Here is a 24,145-nt window from a genome sequence, read left to right as displayed (position 1 = left end):
TAATAAGTGTGTAATAAGTGTGTCTCAGGGACTAAAGTTTTAGGCCTGGACTGCATTTAGATATTGGAATCGATATCGCTTTTGCCTAAAATGAATTTGTAAATAAAGGCATATCAGATCAGATATCAAGCAAAATCTAGAATTATGCATCCCTACATTAAATAGCATAACATTAAATAACATTAAATAATAAATAATTAGCTGAAGGGTGTGACTACAGGAGACGCGTTTGGCCCTTATCACATAAACCTGAGCAGTATTGAAAGAAGCTGCGTATAGGTGTGCCTGCAGGGGATCATTAATGTAGAATATTTGAATGTGTCAGATGGGAGATGCCTCACAGCTCAGGGAGTGTCTGCAGGCCTCTCTGCATAGAAATTCTGTTTTAATTTGTCACTTCTTGATCATATAAACAACATGCCGCATGCTTTTGTTAGCTTGTGTGCAGATCAGTGCGTGTAATGGTGAAGAAACAACAAGGGAGTACTGCAGGTGTGTCCGTCTGTATCCTCCCATATTGTAAATTTGCCAAAGCTCCATCTATGATGGAAACAATGTCCATGAATGGCTGAATAAAATGAGGAGACTGTCTGAGCGGTTCTTTGAAATATTCCTCTCTGTCGGGGTCACATTGCTAGCTAATGTCAGTGGAGAGTAATGGAGTCAGTGGAATCTCTGTCACACCTCTTTTTTAACATCTTTCAAAGGTGTCTCATGTCTTAACTCCACTGTAATGTGTAGGAGTCTGTAACTTAACCACTGAAACTGTTTGTTTTCCCACAGGCAGGAGATTATGAAATGGAACGGCTGGGGATACAGTGATTCAAGATTCCTCTTCAACAAGAAGGGGCAGGCAGAATTTACCGGCAAAAGGTACGGCGTATCACATCACTTCTGTTAGACATACTGTGACTCTGAAAACACACAGTATTAGGTCTCATTCACAGCTTCTTATCTTGTTTTAGTTCAGCCTCTAGGTCTAGCTTCATCATTCATGTGTTTTCAGTCTGAGCCATACATTGATCATTCTCTGAGTGCTCTCACTCTGATCCCTGCTGCTGCCTCCCTACGCTCACAACAATGTGGTGCTACTGCCACCCAGTGGCTGGCATTTGAAGTGCACATTGTAATCAGAGAAGGTTACTGTTAGTGATTTTCAGCACTCCCAAAGTCTGCAGCTCATTAACAGGAACCACTTTTCAATCTGTTCTGAAATGGAACAGATCATGTTTGTAATTATTGATGGGTCTCTGGGGAGGTGAAGGCAAACACCTATTCAGTTGTCCAGAAAAAAAAATATTTTGAATGATTTAGACTGTCAAAAAATAAAGCCAGTTGTTCTGAAAAAGTGAAAATAGCATCTCTTCCTGCTCCTTTATCCCTGTCTTCTGTAACAAAGGAAGATGTATGAATGAACCTTTTTATTGTAATCATGACGCATACCTCTGGAAGAAACAGCCCTGCTTGTCCCTATTGAAAACACAGAGGAATGGCACATTGCATATGAGGATGTATTTTGAGTAATGAGTTGAGCTGAACAGGACGTTGCACAGCAAATGGCTTCCTCCTGTGCAAAGCTGTTCCTACAAACCACTCGATTGGAAAGCTACCTGGGCAGCGTGGAGTAAAGAGGCATGGGCATAGCTGAATGAGTGTCTGAGATGTTGTTCTCCTCCTCAGCGCTCAGTGTGACAAAGGCTTTTTCATTATAGGGTGTGTTTTCATGCTCCCTTGGACAAAGGCACAGCACAGTGCCCTGATGGGCCGGCCCAGGCTGTGCCAGCAGCTCAATTATGCAAGGGATGGCGAGGGCGGTCACACAGACAGTACTGTCACTGCTGCTGTGCTCGCCTAATAACCTCGCTGGACTGGAACCTCACACTCTATTCTTATTAGACACAGACGTGGATTTCAAAATGAAAAAGCCCAGTCAAGCATTTTTTTCATTTGAGGGCTTTGACTTGTAGTAACAGAAATCACTTCCTGATGTGGTTTTTACACTATTTGTCCTCTTTTACACATAATTCAGGTATAGACTGAGTGGTATGATCATCCCTGCTCTGAAGGATTGGTTTGAGGGCACATTTGGAGCCAGTTTGCAGCATAAAACTCCAGCAACAGTGAGTCACATTCATATTTCTCTGCTGTCTCTACAGTGAATACTAAAGAATATGGCTAAATCACTATTACGACAATCACAGCTGATTATTTTTCTTTTTAAATCAGCCTGCTTTGACGAGCAATGCAGTACAGCCTCCTACTCTTAATGAGGCCTTCGTGGAAGAAGTAAAAGCTACAGGTATCCCCTTCTCCCATGATGCAGAGGACCGAGTTTTTCGGGCCCATGGTAAGGTGTACTGTTCTTGCATGGATTTTGATAGGGCTGAACGATATGCAAAAATAATTTGTGATTTTTTTCCCCAATATTGCGATTGTGATTTAATATGCGATTGTCTCTAGGTTCTTTGTCTTATGTATTTTTCAACAAATACAAGCAATATGTCATTCTATATTACAACCTTTATTTAGTCAGGAACACTTTCATCATACATTTAACCATTTTATTGCAAAATGGAAATATAGTTTTACTTGATCGAGAAGGCTCTGCTCAAAACATGCTCCCTGGGTTAGTCAAGGTGCATAGCTTAGCATAGCTTCTTAGCATAGCTAGAAACCCCAATACGGATTGGTACATTGATGACACTGTGTATTGAAAACAATAAAATTCTTTCAGAAACAATCAATCCATAGTTACATGAATCTTAATATGAAGGTGCAACAAGCGTTACGCTATAAAGGAGGTGGCTGGGGTGGAGGAGGTTAAGCTTTGCCAGCAGCAGCGTTCTGTATCAGCATTAATGCAAGCAAGGTTTAGTATGTCATTTAAATACACATGCATACTGTGTTGCGAGAAAGAGCTGTGATTGGCTGTAGGAGTGGGAGGCAATAATTGGTATCTGCTGGCTATCAGCTGATGGCAGCTGAGAAAAATCTACATTAAAAGGAGGACTGTTGTAAACCATTAAAAAATAACACTTGAATGATTGCATCATATGCATAAATTTTCTGCTGCAAAAAGGATATATTAAACTGCTATTTCGACGCATTTCAAGATAAATAAGTATTGCAACATTTGCGATATTTACATTCCAGCAGGACATATTTCGATTTAATCTAATCTGCGATTAATTCCCCCACCCTAGTTTTGTTATTTTTTCATACTTTTATGAGCATTTCTCTTGTCTTTTGTCGCCTCATTTCTGTATTCTTCTGTCTTCCAGGCCATTGCTTACACGAGATCTTTGCCTTGCGGGAAGGGAAAGTTGGTCGTGTTCCTGATATGGTCGTATGGCCAAGTGAGTTCATCTTTTTTTCCCTCCTCCTCCCACGCAGCATCACTGATCCCACTACTTGCTTAGGTGATTTAAAGGGTTAATCTCTGCAGAGGCTGGGATATTAATATGTATGAGTGGAGGCTTAATAAGAAGCGTCAGGGGGAGGATGGTTGACACCCAATACTCCACGGCCTGGCCCAGCACAGTGCACCCATGAGTTATGATTCTGAGATTGGTTTTCTCTTGTTATGACTGGCACTATTTTATCATGCAAATGAGTGTTGACTGATAGCTGAAACTTGATTAGCAGCCTCCCAATTGGGCAGCAATTCTCTAAGCAACTGTAGGTATCCTTTCATCGCAACAGGCACAAAATACTCCCTACAAATACTGTCTCATTTGCCATGCATCTAATAGATATTTTGACCTGTGATTTGCATTCCTCAGCAGTCTGCTCCGAGTCAAGCAGAGTGTTGTGATGGAGGTTTATCTTGTTGAACTGTAATCTGTAGGCAGAAGCTGGGTGTTTAATTGGATGGCAAAATGTACTCGTATGCAGGCATTCCTCACCGCCTCTGAAAGCACTTGAGGCCAGTCAAGCACATCCATGTGGGTGGGTATTGCATCTCTTCCCACTCGCTCACTTCTCCAGTGTGAATGGATGTGGGCTCAATGATTGGCTAAAGCACGTTTGTATTGATCCAGCACATCCCGCCCCCAGGGGAGCACAGCTTCATGCAGTCTCACTCTGCCCGAGGAAAGCCCTGGACAGATCACAACCATCAGGCGAATCAGAACCTGCCTCTGTGCTGCTCCCCTGGCTCAAATGGCTCCAGCTATATACTTTTATTTATTGTCCTGTGCATACACAGTGTTATGTGCCGTATTTATCTGCTGTGCAATGTCTCCTTCGTTATTATCTTAGCATCTTATTTATGAATGCAGTAGATGTTGGTTACTAAAAATTTCCATATCTGATAGCCACTAATTTCTAAAATGATGTTCTGTGTCTTCATAGACTGCCACAATGATGTGGTGAAAATTGTGGAACTGGCATGCAAACATAACGTTTGTTTGATACCATACGGAGGTGAGTCACAGGCCCTCATATAATATGCATTTACATTTAGTGAAGTTTGTGTCTTTATTACCCTTCTGTTGTAGAAAAAGGTATTATTTCATAATTGAAGCCTCGGAAATTTAGAATTATTTAAAGTTTATAATGTTTTGCAAATAGTTCACAGGCAAAATTGTACGTCTTTTTTCCATTTGTTTTTATATGAAGCAAGAGAAAAATAAATACAAAGGCGTCCTACTGGGCTATCAATCTAAAACACATGATGTAATTTACAAGTCTCTTGTTTTCCTGAAGTGTGACGGGAAACTCTGTCATGTAAAATACTTTCCTCTGGTTCTTTTGAAAGCTTCTTTGTCGTGTCTCATACTCTAACTCTTGTTTCTCTATCTCAGGAGGGACAAGTGTCTCCAGCGCACTAGAGTGCCCCGCAGAGGAAACTCGCTCCATTGTCTCTGTGGATACCTCACAGATGGTACGTAAACACAACCAGCATCTCTCGAGTGACAAAAGGTTTTGTCTGCAGTAAAAACAAGAGGCTGGAAGTAGAACATAAATCATACAAATCAGTCCGTTTAGATCCATGTGTCTAAAACACATGACATATTATCTGACTGGCTGATGCTTTAGCTTACATTTAAACACACAGTAGATAAAATCCTCCTCTAGGGGTTCTCACACAAAATAATAGCAAAGTATGACGCACTACTCAGCTCCAGCTATCTTCGATGTTTATTTCTTGTTTGGATTGAGGACTCTGTTCAACAAATACTGCATCCCATACTGTGTATTTACTTAATGTTTTGGCTGTCAGTAGTGTCTTTTTATCTTGTTGGCTACTCACAGCTTCCTCATAATAGTTTATTTCCTATGAAACCAGATCATCAGTTTACTGTTTAGTAAATACACCTTGTGTAGTGTATTTTTATGAACAGGATCTTCAAGCTTTGGCGATTGAACTATAACATAGTTGTAGTCACAGCTGATGGCAGAGAGTATAATCACGGCTCCTGACAAGTAAGCAGCACAAAACATGAATATCATAAAGCAACAGAGGGGCTGCTATCACAGGCATTTCCAACTGCCAAGGTCAAAATAGTTGTTTATAACTAAAACTCAAACATTAAAATTATTCTAGTTAATCTAAACTAAATAAAACTAAACTTTTTCCAAAAAAGCTAAAACTTAAATATGTGCTTTCAAAACAGACTAAAATAAAAATAAAATTAGTGACAAAATATTCTTAGTTTTAGTCTTTGGCAGCAGCAGACTGTCTGACATGTACACCCAAGCTTGGGGAGTGTAAAATGTTTTGATTTGATTGAAGAGACTTCACACAGTGGTAATTTTAGGGATTGAGTTGTATTCAAATCTCTGGTTTGAAAATATAAAAATAAAGTAAAAAGTAACCTATTTGATTCTTTTTATTGTATGATGTTTACATTTTCTGATACTAAGTATCCCTTATTGCTTAAAAAAAACAGAAATGAAGCATTAAATAAAAACTAAACTTAATTAACCAACCAGCGGTCAAAACTAAATAATGCTAAATTGAAAATAAAAAAAACTAAATGAAAAAAGAAAACTGATGAAAACTTCAAACTTGAAGAACTATGTTTAGCACTGAGTTATCTTAGCTTAGGCAGCTGTACTGAAACATTTTTGCAGCTAGTTTACAGCAGCTTTTCTGACCTCATTTAACATCGCAGCCTGGATCTTTGACTCACCGTGGACTTAGTAAAGAACGTCAAAAGTTAAAATAGACCTTTAAATGGTTGTTTAAGCCATTGTAAGATGAATAGCTGCGGCGCTGGGCTCTAGAAAAACCAAGACCAGCCAAAGCAGCACATTGCTTGTGTTAAAGCCCCAGGCAGGCTGACAGAGACGGCACATTGACTTTGTTAAGGTACGGACGTCAAACTTTTGAAACCTTGACGGAAAAAACACGTCTTTTGCCTGCCAAGCGTGCTTACTTTCAACGGCAAGAGTGGCTGACATCCGGTTAGTTACCTGGCTACTCATAATAGTAGAGCTAAACGTTGTATTGACTGGATTCAGCCTGAGCTGTCACAAATCACTCGCAGGTGTCACAGCACAGTGTAGGCATTTAAACCAGTGATGGCGGTGTTGCAAAGATCCATTCTGTGGCAAAAATTTTACCGGTGATGGTATTAAAACTGATTTACTGCCCACCTCTATGTCAGATCAATGAATATTCCTACTGCAATTTTTTCCTAATAATCAGAGTTTGTGGTGTCCTCTATTGAATCAGTGAATACTAGTGATGTTGATCTGTTAGTTCTTTATCTGTATTGAATATCAGCAAGTTGTTTGTCTGTCAGTTTTTTACTTTACAAATAAAATCCACAGAAATAACAACAGAAGTTAGATCACCATATTTACTGTTTGTTAGTGGAACATGATAAAATTCTTTTCACTTGGGTATCAGCCATCAGTTTTAATTGCATCCTGAGAATCTGACCACAGACATGAGAATATTTTATAGCCCATAAAATTACGGTAGGTACGATAAAATGGTCACCAGTACAGTACATCCCTTTGATGCAGGACTACATAGAGGTGATATATACGCTGTCCGGATGCTGCTAGCTCACCTCGTTGAGTTTGGAGCCACTGACACCAGTGGCCAGCGCTCTGTGTCAGGGGTCAGAGGTGGGCTTGGCTCCAGTGGAAGCACATGAAAGCAGCAAGGTAGCTGTAACATAAAGTTTACTACCTCTGGAGAATAATTGATGGCAGGTGTGAAATGACCTCCTGCAGGTAGGGGTGGACCACGTGCCCAGCGGCCCAAATAAGAGGCATATATTTGGAATTGGATGTTAAATTGAGTTTAACCTTGAGGAAAATGTGTCTGTCCTTTAGCCCCTCTGTGCACATTTATCCTCAGACATGTGACCGTCAAGAAGAAGGGCATACTGGTGCAAAACAAAAACAAAATGTTTCAAGAGAATAGGACAAAAGTAGGCAGGTTTAGAGTTAGGATGACAGACACCGTGATACACTACATTTATTTTATAACAGTTGTAGCCTGCATTAAAGCAGTGGTGTACTTTCATAGTGAAGCAGCTTTCAGGAGGGTTTCTTGCATGCAGAATATGATAAAGCATGTATACACAATGTTTTATGACCACCACTGTTGCGTTTTTTTTTTTTTTTTTTTTTTTTTTTTTTGATTTTCAGAACCGCATTTTATGGATTGACGAGAAGAATTTAACCGCCCATGTGGAAGCTGGCATCGTGGGTCAGGATTTGGAGAGATTGGTAAGCACTCCCCATTCATCCATATTCATCCACTGAAAGAGCTTACACGGCTGTAAAACGTCATGCCAACAATCAAGCCTCATGCCCACTCACAGGTTGCCCGCCCATGCTCAGTCACCTTGGTGCTCTCTGCTCAGTAGATCTAGCAGGGCTTTAGGAGCTAGAGTGAGACAGGGAGCAGAGTGCTGAAGGGGAGAGATTAGAGAGTGAAGCGGCGGTCATGAGCAGATGGCACCATCAAGCTAATTCAGAAAAATGGAGAAGGAGCGGGCATTTGATGTAGAGGAATGCGTGAGCTGCATCTAAAGCAGACGCCAGCTCTGCATTTAGACCAGGCCATTTTGATGGAGCAGATGGGTGTGCATTATAAAGTGCCTTCCAGGGGAAGAGTGGTGATAAAACAAGGCCTGATTTAACCCCCATCTTTTGCTTCTGGTGGAGGTTGTTGTTATACTTTAAGGTCCTTATTATTATTACTATTAAATGTTCTGCCTAAAGATGCACCCTTTAAGAGGTTTGGCTGCTTTGAGGAGAATTTGTTGGTTTCTGATGACCATTACATTCTCCTCAAAGCTGCAGGGTTTCTGTATCTGATGAGTTTGTGTAAAGGGTTTTTATGTGAGCATTACACTTTGAAACTACCCTTCAGTTTTTTTGTCACTTTGCTTTGACCGCGTGGCGAGCTACTTAGAAGTTATCCACACTATCTCATGAATTGGGTGGGGCTTTGAGGCAGAATGTGACACAGTTTTCCATCACTTCTGCCTGAGACAAAGCCTGAATAACTCACAGATGAACATGTGCAAGTAACTGTAATTTTAAGTTTGGTTACTTAGAAGAGATGGTAATAAAGGCCTCAACATGATGCCTGGCAGAATACAGCTCTTATTTCACACACCACATCAGTGATCCTGGGAATTTAGCACAGTACAAATAATACACCAATCTCTTTTTAGTCTTTTTGGCCTTTCTACTTTGTTTATTTTAAGCTGCAGTAAAAATCTACGATGCCATAAAAAGTGAGTTTGTGCACTGCAGCAAAAGGAGTGTAGTGAAATGCAGCAGCAGAGCTGCAATTATCTTTTTCCCTTTGCTTGCTCATTCTTTTTGCTTGTTATTAAAACATTCTTGTGGCTTTACATCACTGTGTTCCAAACATTTTTTGGCTGGGTTTTATCTGCATCAACAAATGCGTACTTTCTTTGTTTCTTGTCACAGCTTAATGAGAGCGGCTACTGTACAGGGCACGAGCCGGACTCCATGGAGTTCAGCTCCCTGGGGGGCTGGGTAGCAACCAGAGCGTCAGGCATGAAGAAGAACATCTACGGCAACATTGAGGACCTGGTGAGCTGCACACATTCACCTTTACCTTCTTGTTTGTTTAAGCATGGGATGAAAGTCAGGACTCTGTTGTTGCAGCACAGTAATTAGGAAGGAAATTATTAGCAGAGTTTTGTGGACTTTACCCTCAACTCAGCACACTCATGGCATCAGTCCTCTGCATGATGTCCAAATTCTTATATTTTGCTAGCATCAGTCAAAGCAATGATTAAATTTTGTTTAAAGGTTGTGCTGTGTTGCTGTTTTAGGTTGTCCACGTAAAGATGGTGACTCCACGAGGGGTGATCGAGAAGAGTTGTCAGGGCCCACGCATGTCCACGGGCCCCGACATTCACCACTTCATCATGGGCTCAGAGGGTTTGTCTCTTTCTCATGTGATTTTACTGACACACAGCATGTGGTCACACATGTGAGGTGGTGCATTCATGTGCACGTTCACAGATAAAACAGTAACATCAGGCTGGTTCTCATGCTCTGGGCCTCTACACATTAACCAGTGCTGGTGGAAAAGTGATCTGAGGGGTGTTAGTCAGGAACCAGCGAGTGTCCTCCCCACCCCATCTGCCGTGCCCTGTCCTTGTGAATGCCCACAGAGAATACTGCCATATGCCAGGTTCCCCCCTACATAATGAGGAGGTTCAGAGACTCTTGGCATGGCTATGTTAAACAGCTGTGGATGAAAACTTTATATTCACCCTACAAAGCTCAGCAATCTGCTCCCTGACTAGACTGGGATCACTGCCGAAATCTCCATTTGTTCTCATTAGAGGCGATTTCAATTTAGTAAGACTACCAGCAGCATGTAAGATCAGTCATACCTAAAAGCATGACGTCACCATTTGAAAAGTCTTTTCAACACAGTGAAAATTGACTGTCTAGATCAACTTTAAAATGGTAAGCCTACAACTAATTCAAAACTTGCTTAAAGTAGTAATTATCATTTGTCTTTATCACTCAGTCAGCACACGGTTTTCATTTAAATAGATGTTCATTTTACCTTAAAGTAGTTGAGCATAAGTTATAAATTGTTGTGATTTCATCAGATGAAAGATTAGCCTTGCAATGTTTGTAGAAAAGCTCTTAAAGCATTTATGATCCTTGCTAGTTTATTTTTTAAGTTTAATTTTTTGCTAACATTATTATTCCAATCATACAAGATTCTAGCTTCTGTTGTGGATTGTAGCTGTTTATGAAACAGACTGATAGAAACATTGTTGCCTCAATTTAAACTATGACAGCAAACGAAACCATCTGCATAAAGTTTGACCGTTTTGTTATAGTGATATTTTCATATTTGAAACTGCCCTGGGAAAGGTTACTATAGTTAACTAAAACTAAAAATGAAAACTAACTAAAACTAAATTCTGTGCTCAGAAAACTAACTAAAATTAAATAGAATTAAAGACAAAATCTCCTTAGTTTTAGTCTTTGACAGCAGCACAATGACTGACACGTATGCCCAAGCCTGGAGGGAGTAAAATTCCCTGATTTGATTGGAGAAGACTTCACACAATGGTTATTTTTGGTCTTAAGTTGTATGCAAACATTAAAGTTGAATAAATGAAGTGAAAAGTGATGAGCCCTTTTGGATCTCATCCCTGGCAGGTATCCAATATTGTCGAAAAGACTAAACTAACACAAAGACAAATAAAAACTAAACTAAAACGAAGCATTTTTGCAAATAAAAACTAAACTAAACAAGCAACCTAACGGGAAAAACTAATTAAAACTAAACTGACGAGGTAAAAACAGAATAAAAATTAAAACTAATAAAAAACCTAAAACTATTATAACCTTGGCCCCAGGTTATGTGTCTGAAATGGAGATTAAAATAGCAGTGCAAAAAAAGACCTTTTACTCAGCAAAAATCTCTTCTGTCCTTAAAAAGCAGAGGTAAGATGCACAGCGTTTATCACAGGGGAAGTTAAAATCAACTTAAACCAAAAGTCCTCACAGTTTTACTAGCAAATATACAAGAAAAAAAACTATTGAAAATAGGGGAAAATTAAGAAATAAGAATGAATAGAAATGAACAAAGAGACCCCCTAGATACATATCTAATATTGAAATACTAACATCAATGGTGTTGAGTTTGTTGTAAGTTGCTGTATGTGCAGTAGAATATTGGTTCTTCCAATTGGTTGATTTTGAAGACGCTTGACTGTCTACAGGGGATCAGGAAGTGGGGAACGGCTATTAGGAATGATTGGAAACAGAGTAAAGTTAATACTTTAAAGTACAATCCCTACACTTTACAAAAAAGGGATTTTTTACCCCAAAACTTAACCGGCTTACCTTGTGTGGAGGCGATCAATATCACAATTTACTCAGTCCTGCAGACCTCCTAGCATAGTCTATGCAGATGAAGGGAGACAAGAGTTTTGAGGAGGCTAATACTGAGCAAAAATTTATTTATTGAACCTTTATTTATTCCTGTTGAGATACAAATATCTCTTTTACAAGGGAGTCCTGGCCAAGACAGCAGCATGAGAAGTTTCACACATATGATATTAAACAGGACATAAGAGTGTTACATCAATCAACAAATCGACAGCTTTCAGCAGAAAAACGTGCACACGCTGGCCAAGTGTTCCTTAATTCTAGCCTTGAAATCTCCTAAACTAAATCAACGCTCAAGTTTAAGATGGCCCTGTAACTCTGACCAAGACGAAAAAGCAAAAACATTAAAAGCTCTTTGACCAAAGACCGAGCGAGTTCGAGGAACATACACGATAAATCCATGAGAACGAAGATAACGGCTGCTGACAGCTTTTGGAGTCAGTAAAGAACAAAAATAAGTAGGTAATTCATGTTAAATTGCCTTATAAAGAAAGATACACCAATGTTCCATCCTTCTATTGTATAAGGATTTTCAGAGAGGATGAGGCAGCATGCATGTTAAGAACATCACTATAATCAATTACAGACAATAATGTTGCTTGAATGAGTTTCTTCCTCGCAATAAAAGAAAGATAGTTTGTGTTTTGATAGAAAAACAGTTTTTTTGACAGAAGGATGCTAGTTTAGCCGCTTTAATGTTACTATTCGGCAACATGGCAAATCAAAGTGCTTTACTCAAGACATCATCACATCGTTATAAAGAAAGAAGAAATGCATCAAAAGGAAACATTTAAAAATGTTTAGAATAAGCCATATTAAAGCAAAGAGAAGAAAGGAACAGCTCATACAGAAGATAAAATATAAAAAGACAGTTTGGGCTCCTCACTAGAGATGGGACGGGACCACATGTCTTAGAGAGATCATGTTCTGCTGAAAGGCCTAACGCTAGAACCAGTAGGTCACACCATCACAGAGTCTCATTAAAATTATCTACCTCATCACCACAGAATCCACATCCTGCAGCCTGACAGCAGGCCAGCACCACCACCAACAAAGCTAAAACCCTCAACTATGCTCTGCATGCTAAGTGGGCTACATCTATTTTATCAGAAATTACTGTTGAAACCTCGAGCTTCTCATTCATCGCACAACAAGACGGGCTCTCTATCTCTGTGACCTTGAAAAAGAATGAATGCTAAGTATTTCCCTCATTCTAGCTGCAACTAAAGTGAATGGAAAGAAAGGCTTATTATCAATGAGTATTCCAATCTCCACTCAGCCATAGAGGATGTGATGTAGGTGTGTGCAGCCAACCACACCTAATTTGGTTTTCTGAGCCATTTATTTGATTTACTGTCTTTACAATGGCGAGCAATATGGTAGGCAAAAATACACTTTGTTGTCTCCTTGCCCTTTTCTCCAAACTTTGATTTTATTTCTGAAATGTTTAATACCAAAACAAAGGGACAGGTCACCCCTAATTGTCTGTCCACTAAAATAAATACTCTGAATAAAAAGAGTTATTTTTGATAGAAAAAGTGACTGTTAAAATATCTTCTCATGCCCCCAGCATTTCATTACATTGGTTCATCCCAAAGAGAGCAGTTCTCTGACCCTGCTCTTCTCACTACCTCCCTTTACTCATGCTCCTTTACTCCCCATCCTCTCTAGCTCCTCCCTTGTCATTCTCTCTCTCTCTCTCTCTCTCTCTCTCTCTCCCTGCTCGCCCACTCACTGGCTCCTCCTCTGTGCTGTCAGGAGTGAGGGGCGTTTCTTCTGAGGTCCAATCCAGTCATGTTTTCCATCGAGCCACTAGGGAGCAGCATGTGGCATGTAGTGTCACTGTTAGAGGGCTCATTAACAGCTATAACAGGCTGAGGGAGCCCCCTAATGGAACAGGCTACATTCAGGGGAGATGTGTCCCTAAATGGACACCGTCTGTAACATGCATACACTGGGGAGAGTAATAGGTTTAGTTCTCAACACTAAAATTCAAGACTGTAAAAGCACATCACTATTTATTTCACTGGTTATATTTCTTTAAACAAAAGTTTAACCAGTCATATGCCTGGAAAATGTTAGACATTATCAGAACAAGTTATACGCCAGTATAGTCAATGAAAATCTAAATATTATAGTAACATTGTACTGTGTGATATCATACCTTTGTTTTTGCCCTTAGTATTCTCAACACTGTCATTAAGCAATACTTGATTGATCATGAGATGACTGATATCAGAGACACAGTAATTGTAGATATGAAGTTACTTAAGACCAAGATATTTCACTCAGAAGTAATAATGTGTCATTGCTGTTATACTGGACAATATTGCAATTTGTGATTATGATTATACATAAATAGTATCATGAGTCTTCTTACTTGGTTATCAAGGAAAATGCAGAGAATAATGCCAGCTTTGAAGCATGTAATTCTCAACTCAAAACATACAAATGCTAAGTCACTAAGAAAATACAAAACCCGAAGTTTTTACCGTACTGCTTTCAAAAATGGTTAATATTTTCCAAATAATAGTTTTTCCCTTTTTCTAGCAAAAGGATATGCCTCTGGACTGTCCGCCATCCCCCCAAGAATCAGAAAAATCCACACCCCCCCACTTTCTCTACCTTTCAGAAAATGTGTGCTGAAACAAACCATTCTCAGATTTCCCCTCATGATGTCATGTGGGGAGTTAGCCCCACCCCCCAGGTTTGGTTGGCCCTCCCTACTTGGAAGAAGTTCTGCCCTCCTCTCGTGACTGAGAGGAGAGTCAGGAGAGCCACATATCCATTAAGCCACATTAATTTCCTGAGAGGGGCGGAGTCAGACAGCTCACTAACATTTAAAGCCTCAGAAACAGCTTGTTCTGAGCAGGGCTGACACAGAGGAGTTTTTAGGCATGTAAAAATCCAATACTGGAGTGTTTTTTCAGCAACAAACATCACAGGCATATTTTTAGGGAGCTCTGGGACCAGTATAAACTTGTCTTACAGGGGTACAATATGTGACCTTTAAAAAAATTCTAATTTACACATTTTTGTCCAAATATATTTTTTATTTTCTTGCAAAATGTACATCATTTCTAGCCTTTTACAGTGAGTCCCAATCAGCTATATTGCAGCCAGCCACAAGGGGGCGAATGAGATTGAGATATTTTAGCCGCACGTTTCCAGGGATGTTCTGTTTTAAATGGCTGGGTTTGCTGTAATGAAAAACACAAGCAGGTGTTTTATTTTAATACTTAGGCTTGAAAGGTTGCAAACTCAAAAAACCTGAGGCAAAAAAATGATGCAAAAAGCCTCAATCAATGAACTGAAAAGTGTTAGTTTATTATGTAAGATTGCAGAAATGTTATGCTTGTGTGCCTCTTTTTGTTACGTTTTTTTAAATTGACATTACTTTGGCTTGCACAAGAAAAAATGTTAAACAATAGCATGCAGCATGTTTCCTCCTTATTGAATACTCTTAAGGGCCACAAGGCAGATGTGGGCAGCCTCATGTGGCCCTCAGGCCTCCAGTTGATGATCACTGCTGTAGACAAACTACCAATAATTTGGCTTTTAACTGTGCAAGAAAGAACAATGAATCAGTAAAAACCTACACAGGGCAGGATCAAGCACAAACCTCCGCTGTTGAATAATGGAGCAAAGTGATCCAAAAATGGCAGTTTCGAGGCTGTCTCTAAAAGCTAAGGAATCCACTTTAAGCTCCATGATGAGACATGCCCTGTACAGCAATGAGGAACATGTTTGAGACAAATAACTTCTCTGGTCTTCATAGCTTGTTTCTTTATTTTTCAAAACTGCGGGGGGGGGGGGGGGTTTATAACCCATCCATTTTGATTGTATTAAGACTAAAAGTTATGGAAAGCCAGCATATTTAGGGACTTGTCTAATTTGACTGTCAAATGTTTGCACTTAAGCTGTTTGCCTGGAGGCTTGAGACCTCAGCTCAGTGTTTTTATGTATCAACACATTGATTGAAAGTAAGGAGAAGTTAGTTTTTCCAATATGGCAACCATCATCCTTTGGCCTCATTACAGCTCTTAGAAATAGATGGTTGAATGGATATCTATGTCCATGTTTTAAAGAGTCAATGGTGATAGTGCAGAGTGGAAATATGCTTTTACTTGACTGTTATTTGGTATTTTTAATACTCATCTCTAGAGTGACCTTTTGTTTTCCCCCCGATGAAGGGAAAAGCATCAGGAATAGTGCTAAATATTTTCTCAGACATATTTGCGGGGAAGAGGATTTTTTTTCCCAGTGGTTTTCAAACATGCACTTCAGCAGCATCAGCTCATGTCTGACAGTTTCCAGGATTAAAATGTCAGTCTGAGGTTTCTGACTACCCACGTCTGTGCTGCTGCTGCATTTGGCCCTGATGCCTTTGATAAAGCCCTGCTTTATTTCCTCACACTCTAAACCTGATAAATTTCAGCTGTCCCCTGGTGTGCGGTAGAAAACCAGATCTACCTGGTGAAACCTTAGACAAAGGTCACCCAAAGTACCCTGACATGTACCAGAGGCCTGTAAAACAGTCTCAAGTTCCGCTCTTAAAGTGGGTTGGGTCGTATAAAATGTGGGAACTGATTTTTTTTGTTCCACTCAGATTGTCTCACTGTGATTTTCCACAGGAACCCTGGGTGTGGTTACTGAGGTCACAATGAAGATTCGTCCCATGCCTGAGTATCAGAAATACGGCTCCGTGGTGTTCCCAAATTTTGAGCAGGGAGTTGCCTGCCTGCGAGAGGTTGCCAAACAGGTAACATGCTAATCTATACTTATCCACAGATACTTCCTATATTTGTCTCCACATGAGGAAAAGTCCAGAAACTTTTTTAGTTTTCCAGAATATAATGAGCACTGTTCAGTCTTCATTTCACACCTTACAAATCTGACTTATCAGCAAAACGCACTGAAAAAAGAACACTTTTCTTAGACCTACTTTTACTTTTTGTTAAAACTTTCTGCAGCTGTTGCTGCATAAAAACCTTTCTGCTGAGACTATAAACTTCTTTGACACTCCAGATTATATTGCAGTTTTATCCAGTGCATCCTAAATCTGCAAATGCAACAGAATTTTTACAAAAAAACCTCTTTCATGTCAAAACAGATTTCTACAAAGTATCGTCAATTAAAAAAAGTCATGTAAAACAAGTGACTGCATATATATTCACCCTCTTCAAGTCAGTATTTAGTAGATGTACCTTTGACTGCAATCACAGCACTGAGTCTGATTGGGTAGGTCTCAGTCAGGATTTCACATCTAGATTCTCCAATTTTACTCCATTCTTCTTTGCAGAACTGCTCAAGCTCTGTCAGGTTGCAGAGGGATGGAGCATGAACAGCCCTTTTCAAGTCCAGCCAGGAATTCTCTATTGGATTGAGGTCTGAGCTTTGACTCGCCCACTCCAGAACATTCATAACTCCATCGGGTCATTGTCTTGCTGGAAAATAAATTTTCCAAGCCATAGATCTCTCGCAGACTGGATATGATTATCTTCCAGGATTTTGCTGCTGTCATTTTACCCTCTATCTTTACAAGCCTTCCAGGGTAGGCTGATGAGAAGCATCCCCACAACTTGATGCTGCGACCACTGTGCTTTATTGTGGGGATGGTGTGTTTTTGGTGATGTGCGGTAACGTCTTGTCTGATGGTCAAAAAGCACCATTTTGGTCTCATCAGACCAAAGAACTTTCCCCCACTTGACCACAGAGTCTCCCACATGCCTTTTGGGGAACTCTAGTCCAGAATTAATGAGTTTTCTTCAACAGTGTCTTCATCTTTGCCACTCTGTATTGATTTTTTGTCCATCTCTGACTTGTACTTTCAATAACCTTTTCTCTGAGTTGCTTGGAGTGTTCTTTTGTCTTCATGGTGTAATGGTAGCCAAGAATACTGATGAACCAGTGACTGGACCTTCCAGGTACACGTGTCTTTATACCCTAATTACTTGAGACACATTCACTGCACTCAGGTGATCCCCATTTCACTAATTATGTGACTTCTAGCACCAGTTGGCTGGACTTCTGTTGAATTAGGTCAGTCACTTTAAAGGGGGTGAATATTCATGCGGTTACTTATTACACATTACATATTTTTGTTTAATTGACGTTACTTCACTTTGACATTAAATCGTTTTTTCTTCATAAAAAGCCAAATTATATTGACTATGATGGATTTATTAAACCAATAAAAGGTTAAATCAAGGGAGTGAATACTTTTTTATAGGCACTGCATGTTTAAAACATACTAATTAAGACAAATTTGTACTTTTCAGAGGTGTGCCCCGGCATCTATCCGACTCATGGATAATGAACAATTTAAATTTGGTAAGTAAAAAAAAGTTGGATCATTCACTATACAGACAACTTCAAACTTAAAGCATAACTATAAATACTAATGCTGTTATCATCTCTGATGTAGAAAACCTTAACAAAATGAAATAGTTTTATTTAAGGGTTTTGAAGTGTCTTTGTTTCTTTTTTATTTTTATTTGAGTAATGTTGCTTTTCTACTAACTGAATCATATTAACTTGAAGTTTGTCACACCGTTTTTGTATCAATATGTTGTTTTGAGTTTCATCAATGTGCTCTTTACCTCTGAGAAAAAGAACAATAAATGGCAATGTTACAGCATACAATGATTCCACCTTCCATTTCCCAGTACTGTTAAATTGATTATCATTTTTTGCAGCAGAATAGCTGCACACACACACACACACACAGACAAAAAAATTGAAACAGGATGAAAAATGACCCTGGCTAAAATGAAGTGGTTGTTACATTGAAATTTTATGATGTTGTTTCTTCAGGTCGAGTGGAATGCATCTGGCATTGCCTGAGATCTCTGTAAAGTTCCCCACTCTCCAGGGATCTCATTATCTCCCCTATATTTCCACTTTTCACCGAGTAGGCACTTCTTAGCATTAAGCAGGGGAAGATGAAGCGACCAGGTTTTCCACTAATAACTAAAACTCATGGCTCCATGATACCTTCTTGGGCTTATTAGTGGCTTGTCCTCACGTTTAATCATGTTGGCTGGATGTGAGGAGAGCTGATGTATTCACAGGTCTGTCTCAGATTGGGACTACAAGTACAATTTAGCAGTGGGAACACACGATGAAAAATGAGAATGTTGTAGTTCGAAGCAACATGTATTTATGTGCAAAAAAGCACAAAGAGGAGAGTTAAAAGTGAAAAAATGTAGTGTAGGTGTGATTTTCTCTCTCTGGAAGTTGAGTATTTAATTAACGAGTATGATGGCTATGAGAGACCTAAAGACCTGCAATCAAATTTTGGAATGGAAACAATTAGGACACTAAGTGATGAAGAGACTTGAGCATGGGGGGAAATAAATGAACTGTTAAGTCTCGGCGACATCACCCGTGACTTCCCCGCTGTGATTGATAACCATCCCATTGGCCCCAGCCCCTCATTTTCGCTTGTCCACGGGCGCTTTTTGTGCGTCCGATCAGGAATAAATCAAAAAGTGTGGGTGAGGAAGACGGATATCGCCGCGTCAACCCCACTTCCCTTCGGAAACCGTCTGATTTATAGTCGCTGTCGCTTGCAGCCACTGGCCAGTTGTAAAAGTTATTCAAATGTTACCATTTATTTTTTCCTGCTTTTGTTTCAAACTGCAAATAAATCTGACTGGCTTGCCCTCTCAGAGCGCTAGAGGATGCAAACAGCAGCAGGGCTATGACTAATGTGTGAAAAACATCATCTGTTTTTCAGGTTTATTTCTTTGTGAATAGGGGGAGCTGACTCTTATCTGATATTTTCACAGGTCATGCCCTGAAGCCTCAAGTATCTTCAATTTTCACTTCCTTTTTGGACGGGTTGAAGAAGTTTTACATCACCAAGGTAAGAACAAAGATTAAAAATAAATGTGAACATAACTCGTGTCTTTCCCTTTGTGATTCTCATCACAATAAATCTTTTTTAATCACCAGTTCAAAGGGTTTGACCAGAACCGTCTGTGTGTGGCCACCCTCCTGTTTGAAGGAGACCGTGAGAAGGTCCTGCAGCACGAAAAGCAGGTTTACGACATTGCTGCTAAATTTGGGTGAGCTCTCTCTCTCTCTGTCTCGTAAATGAGCTACGTCACAGGATCAGTCGCACATCCAGGCACAGAAATAACAAAGCACCATTCACTGTGATTTAAAGCGAGACGTGGAGCTGCCCGAGGCTGTCATGACACTTTATTTAACCAACTATTATGTAGTAGCAGTGAGAAGAAAGGTGGTAAAGCCCAGTTACACACTTCAGAGCTGGCCTTCTGCTCAGTAGTTTGTCTCTGTGAGGATTGATGGATCACCTGTGGATGTCCTCCTGTCAGGGCGGCCTTTATGTTAGAGTAGGTGTGGTGTGGGCGTTGATAGTAGGGCACGGCTCCCCTCAGGGCCAGAGGACACGGTGCTCGGCTGCTGTGATTGATCACTAAACAGATAGATGAGGAGTTTGGTGGAAATCAGTTACTTGTCAGCCTGAGAGGGAGGCTAACCCTCTATCCTGAGCCTGTTGAAACATTGTACAATACTTTAAAAAGAGTTAATTCTTACAAAAAAAGATAAAATCAGTTTCATAGCAACATTCCTTAATGTGGTTGTTTTTTTTTAATGAAGTCTTTTTTGTTATTGACTATTTTCATTTTGATTTTGAAAATATTTTGTTTTGAATACTGTGGCTTATTTCAAAATATATTATAGTTATTTTATATATGTATTAGGACTGGGCAATTAATCATAATTTCTTTAACCTGAAACATGTCAAAATACCAGTTTGATACAGTTTTTTTTAGCAGAAGAGATATGATCCACCCATTATGAAAACATCTAAGTGTCGATTTTTTTAGAATAGCTTACAAAAATCCTACTTTCCTTATATTTCTCAAAATGGGAATGAAATATTTTTTCAAAATCACTCCACCCTAGTTTAATCTGTTTATTATTGTGCTGGTTAAAATATACTTTAATGATTTATTGCGTATTTTGGTTGAAATTACATAAGATGAGAAACTTAAAAAAATAATTGCACATTGAATCCCAATCACAATATTGAAAAAATAATCACAATTAAATTATTTTCCCAAATCATTCAGCCCTAATGTGTGTGTGTTTGTGTGTGTGTATATATATATATATATATATATATATATATATATATATATATATATATATATATATATATATATATATACACACATATAAACATATATATACATATATATACATATATACACATATATACACTCACTGGTGCCAGTTGTAAATATTTGAATTTTAACAAGGCAATTCTAAGTTTCCTTGCAATCTTGGCTCACTTTTCACCATGTCATGACTCCTCATGATTACGCTCATGACATGAATGAGAGAAACATGCAAAGAAAATTAATTTGTTCAAAGTGAACTTGATAACTGGACAGTTTTACACAGTGATTGAAATTAGTATAGGGAGAAACATGGTAAGAATCCTGCAGTCGGTGTTTTGAGAGGCACTTTGTGTTTTTCACTTAATGTGATATCATGATATATCATCATACAATTGCCTCTCAATTTATCAGTTATCACAGGATCACTGTACCCTGATATTGTCATTATTGTAGGGCGCTTAACTCATAAATTTCCACCCCTAATATCACCCCTAGTTGAAACCATTTTTAACTGTATTAAAACCTGTCAATAAGTACAAGAAGCTCAATACAACTAGTGTCAGTTTTGTCAACCAAATCTATGACTAAATACTCTAGTGGGTTACCTTTTTCCCATTAGGATTAGACTAAGATGAGCCAAAAATAGATCTTTAATGAATCAAACGCTGTTTTCAAAAACAAGACTAAAATATAATTTAGATTTTTGTCTGACATGCAAAATCCATGATATTTCTCCACAGTGGGCAAAGCTGTCAAAACACGACAGATCTATCGCTCTTCTGCATCTGTGGAAAGCAGGGATTCCAGGTTTGACAGGTTTAATAGAACCTGCTAACATGGTTTGGTACCAGACCACGGCAAGATGATAAATGTAAGATGCAGGGACTTGAATTGACTAAAACTGGACTAAAATGTTTCAGAGTATTACAAATCATACATTTTTATTTATTGTTTCTGTAGAGATCTATAAAACTATAATTTGATTGATATTTTAATTTCTTTATTTCTTCATTGTTACATGTCTTTTAATGCCCTTAATGTTATAAATGTTTGTTTTTTGACCATAGAAAGTGTTTAATACTTTTTGTATCAATGTTGTTCTATAAATTCTTGAACACACTATTAATATATAAAGGTAATTTGGGCCTTTTGATGGGCTTGTGGCTATTGCAAAGATATTTTTCAACAGTTTAGCTCTTCGGTTGAGCAGGGTTGAGTAATTAGAGTAAGTAGTTGCCTACCTTTGCCTAATGGTAAATGTGAATATGATTGGGTATTTTCTAACGATTACTAAAAATTACAAGCAAATCCTCGCACACTGTCCAAATTGCACTGATCTATTGGCAACGTAGACGTTATTGTCTTCCTGTGGTCGCTGTGGCTTTTGGTTCAAAATATGACTGAATATCTGTAGTTTCTTAGGCTGTGTATTGTTTTCAATCATGTGGGATCCTAAATGTTAAAAAAAGTTGACAATACTACAATACCAAGCAAACCAGGGGCTCTAAGTGCCGTTGCTCAAACCTTATTGATTTTATTTGGTGTTGGTGCTACTGTTTGGCCCTGTGCCCAGACCTGCAGGTATCTGGAGCATTGCCCTGGCAATAGCCAGCAATTAAATCACGAGAAACTTGTCAGCTACATGCAGCATCCTCTGCTTTATTGCATTATTTCAAATAAATTGTGATCAGCCATCAGATCAAGTGCCAGTGATGGATTGAGGCGGTTCTGTGAGGAATATTTTCCTGTGATGTTGGGAAACAGGAAGAAGGCTGAAAAATCAATATAGTGATTTTGTAATGAGCTTGGCCTGATTAGTTTGGGTGCTGGATGAAAATTTGATTACCCACTGCAGGTGATGGATGTGTGGCTGACCTGTGGCGATGCACAGAGCATAGCTTCATTGATCCGTACATTGTTGGATTGACAGGCTCCCAGGCTGCTGTTGTGAAGGGGCGCGGTTGGAGCAACAAAGCTAAAAGAAAAGAGCTGTTAAATATTAACCCTGTTATCTGCTTCCAGGGGCCTGGCAGCTGGAGAGGACAATGGGCAGAGGGGCTACATGCTGACCTTCGTCATCGCTTACCTCCGGGTGGGTCACTCCTCTGGCTGAACTGATGGGCAGGTTGGGCAGACGGGGCGGGCGCACTCTGACAGCAGATAGGAGAGAGAGCAGAGCAGAAAGGGTGCAGAATGTGACCTCAGGAGGTCTCTGATTTGATCTGGTCACAGTTGTTGTCAGGGTGTCTATCACAAAGGTACCAGGAGGGAGAGTGTTTGCAGTCAAAATGACAATAGAGAGTTGTCTTTGGTCAGTCCTGTCAGAGAGCCTTTGATCATACAAGCACTTAAACTTTCAGGGAGTTAAAATGCAATCAATCCTACTTTGAGAGTTCTTAACTGGTTATGAATTGATCTGCTTTATGACCTATAAATGCAAAGTAGACCAGCAGCTACCAGCCTAGTTTTCTCCATGTAGCTCTTCGAAGTGTAGCTGAAACTATCATAACATAAAACTTTCTGAGGGCTGCTTTAATGAACCAGGTTACTCTCGGCTTTCTCTTATAATTCGATTTCTTAAACGTCATAGATATAAATTTTTTTATTTCCCCTAATGAGGTGGAGAATTAAAGAAACCCGACACTCCCAGCTAATTCTCTCCTCAAGAAAGCCGATACGTTTGACTTTTTATGGGTAATTGGCTTTTAAATATATTCAGATGCATGACAAAGAGTGTGGACATGGAAAGTAAGGCTATGATGCGAGAGCTGCAGAAAGAAAGGAAGCATCCTGATACACAGTGATGCATCATTAGATACAAAACACAAACAATGCCTTCAGAACCACAGTGAAACAGACAAATCAACATGGAACATAGACTACAAGTCTTAATGCCAAAGCCGAACAACAAACTCTCCAATGTTTAGCTTTTCAAAAAAAAAATCTCCTTAAGCCTCACTCATACTCTGACTCACTTTCTAAATCTATCATGACCAGAAAGTTCCCTAAACTTTCTTATTTGATTTATTGGGTTAGCTGTTTCTTAGAAATGAAGTAGAAAACACGGGGGTTTTGAAATTACTTTATTTTCACAGTTTTTTTAGGAATATTTACTTTATTTTCAGCACACGAAAAATCAAAGAACAATTGACAAAGCAGCTCAGACACAAAACAACCAGTGTTACCACAAAGTTAAAGAGAGAAAAATGTTAAACTTTCTCCTCAAGTATTCATGCCACTGGCTCACAGAGAGGTGTTGGCCACTGAGTAGATTGACTGAGTTGACATTCAAGAGAACAGGTTTTACAACTAGATAATCATAAGAGAAACTAAGATCTCTTTGGAAATCAAAGTCAAAGGACAGCTGATGTCAAATGATGGCTAATATGACCCAAGTAATAATAATCAGTGACCTTGTAGAAATGGTCCACTGTGGAGTGAAGTGTACATGTAAACCAGAGGAGAAAGTACATGACTATTCTACTCAAGAAAAAGTTAAAAGCTTTTAATTCAAAGTTTACTTTAAGTACTGAGTAGCTACTGGGGAGTTTTACAGTAAAGTATGGTCTTTCCTCATTGGCAAGAACAACAAGGCAATAGATCTCCAGCCAGGT

General features: G+C 39.2%; 1 protein-coding gene across 1 annotated transcript in view; it reads left to right on the top strand.

The window, feature by feature from the left end:
* agps (alkylglycerone phosphate synthase) overlaps positions 1–24,145 on the top strand; it is a 43,145-nt gene that overhangs the window by 5,694 nt on the left and 13,306 nt on the right. The window contains exons 2-15 of the mRNA XM_041807671.1: positions 784–873; positions 2,030–2,120; positions 2,227–2,347; positions 3,282–3,356; positions 4,354–4,425; positions 4,806–4,885; positions 7,612–7,692; positions 8,911–9,036; positions 9,282–9,390; positions 16,008–16,135; positions 17,655–17,706; positions 19,167–19,243; positions 19,333–19,445; positions 22,554–22,623. Coding sequence (XP_041663605.1) covers positions 784–873; positions 2,030–2,120; positions 2,227–2,347; positions 3,282–3,356; positions 4,354–4,425; positions 4,806–4,885; positions 7,612–7,692; positions 8,911–9,036; positions 9,282–9,390; positions 16,008–16,135; positions 17,655–17,706; positions 19,167–19,243; positions 19,333–19,445; positions 22,554–22,623 — 1,285 coding nt within the window. The remainder of the gene's footprint in view (positions 1–783; positions 874–2,029; positions 2,121–2,226; positions 2,348–3,281; positions 3,357–4,353; positions 4,426–4,805; positions 4,886–7,611; positions 7,693–8,910; positions 9,037–9,281; positions 9,391–16,007; positions 16,136–17,654; positions 17,707–19,166; positions 19,244–19,332; positions 19,446–22,553; positions 22,624–24,145) is intronic.

The sequence above is a fragment of the Cheilinus undulatus genome, linkage group 15 (assembly GCF_018320785.1).
Source record: "Cheilinus undulatus linkage group 15, ASM1832078v1, whole genome shotgun sequence".
Classification (NCBI taxonomy): domain Eukaryota; kingdom Metazoa; phylum Chordata; class Actinopteri; order Labriformes; family Labridae; genus Cheilinus; species Cheilinus undulatus.
This window is presented reverse-complemented; position numbering and strand designations above follow the sequence as displayed.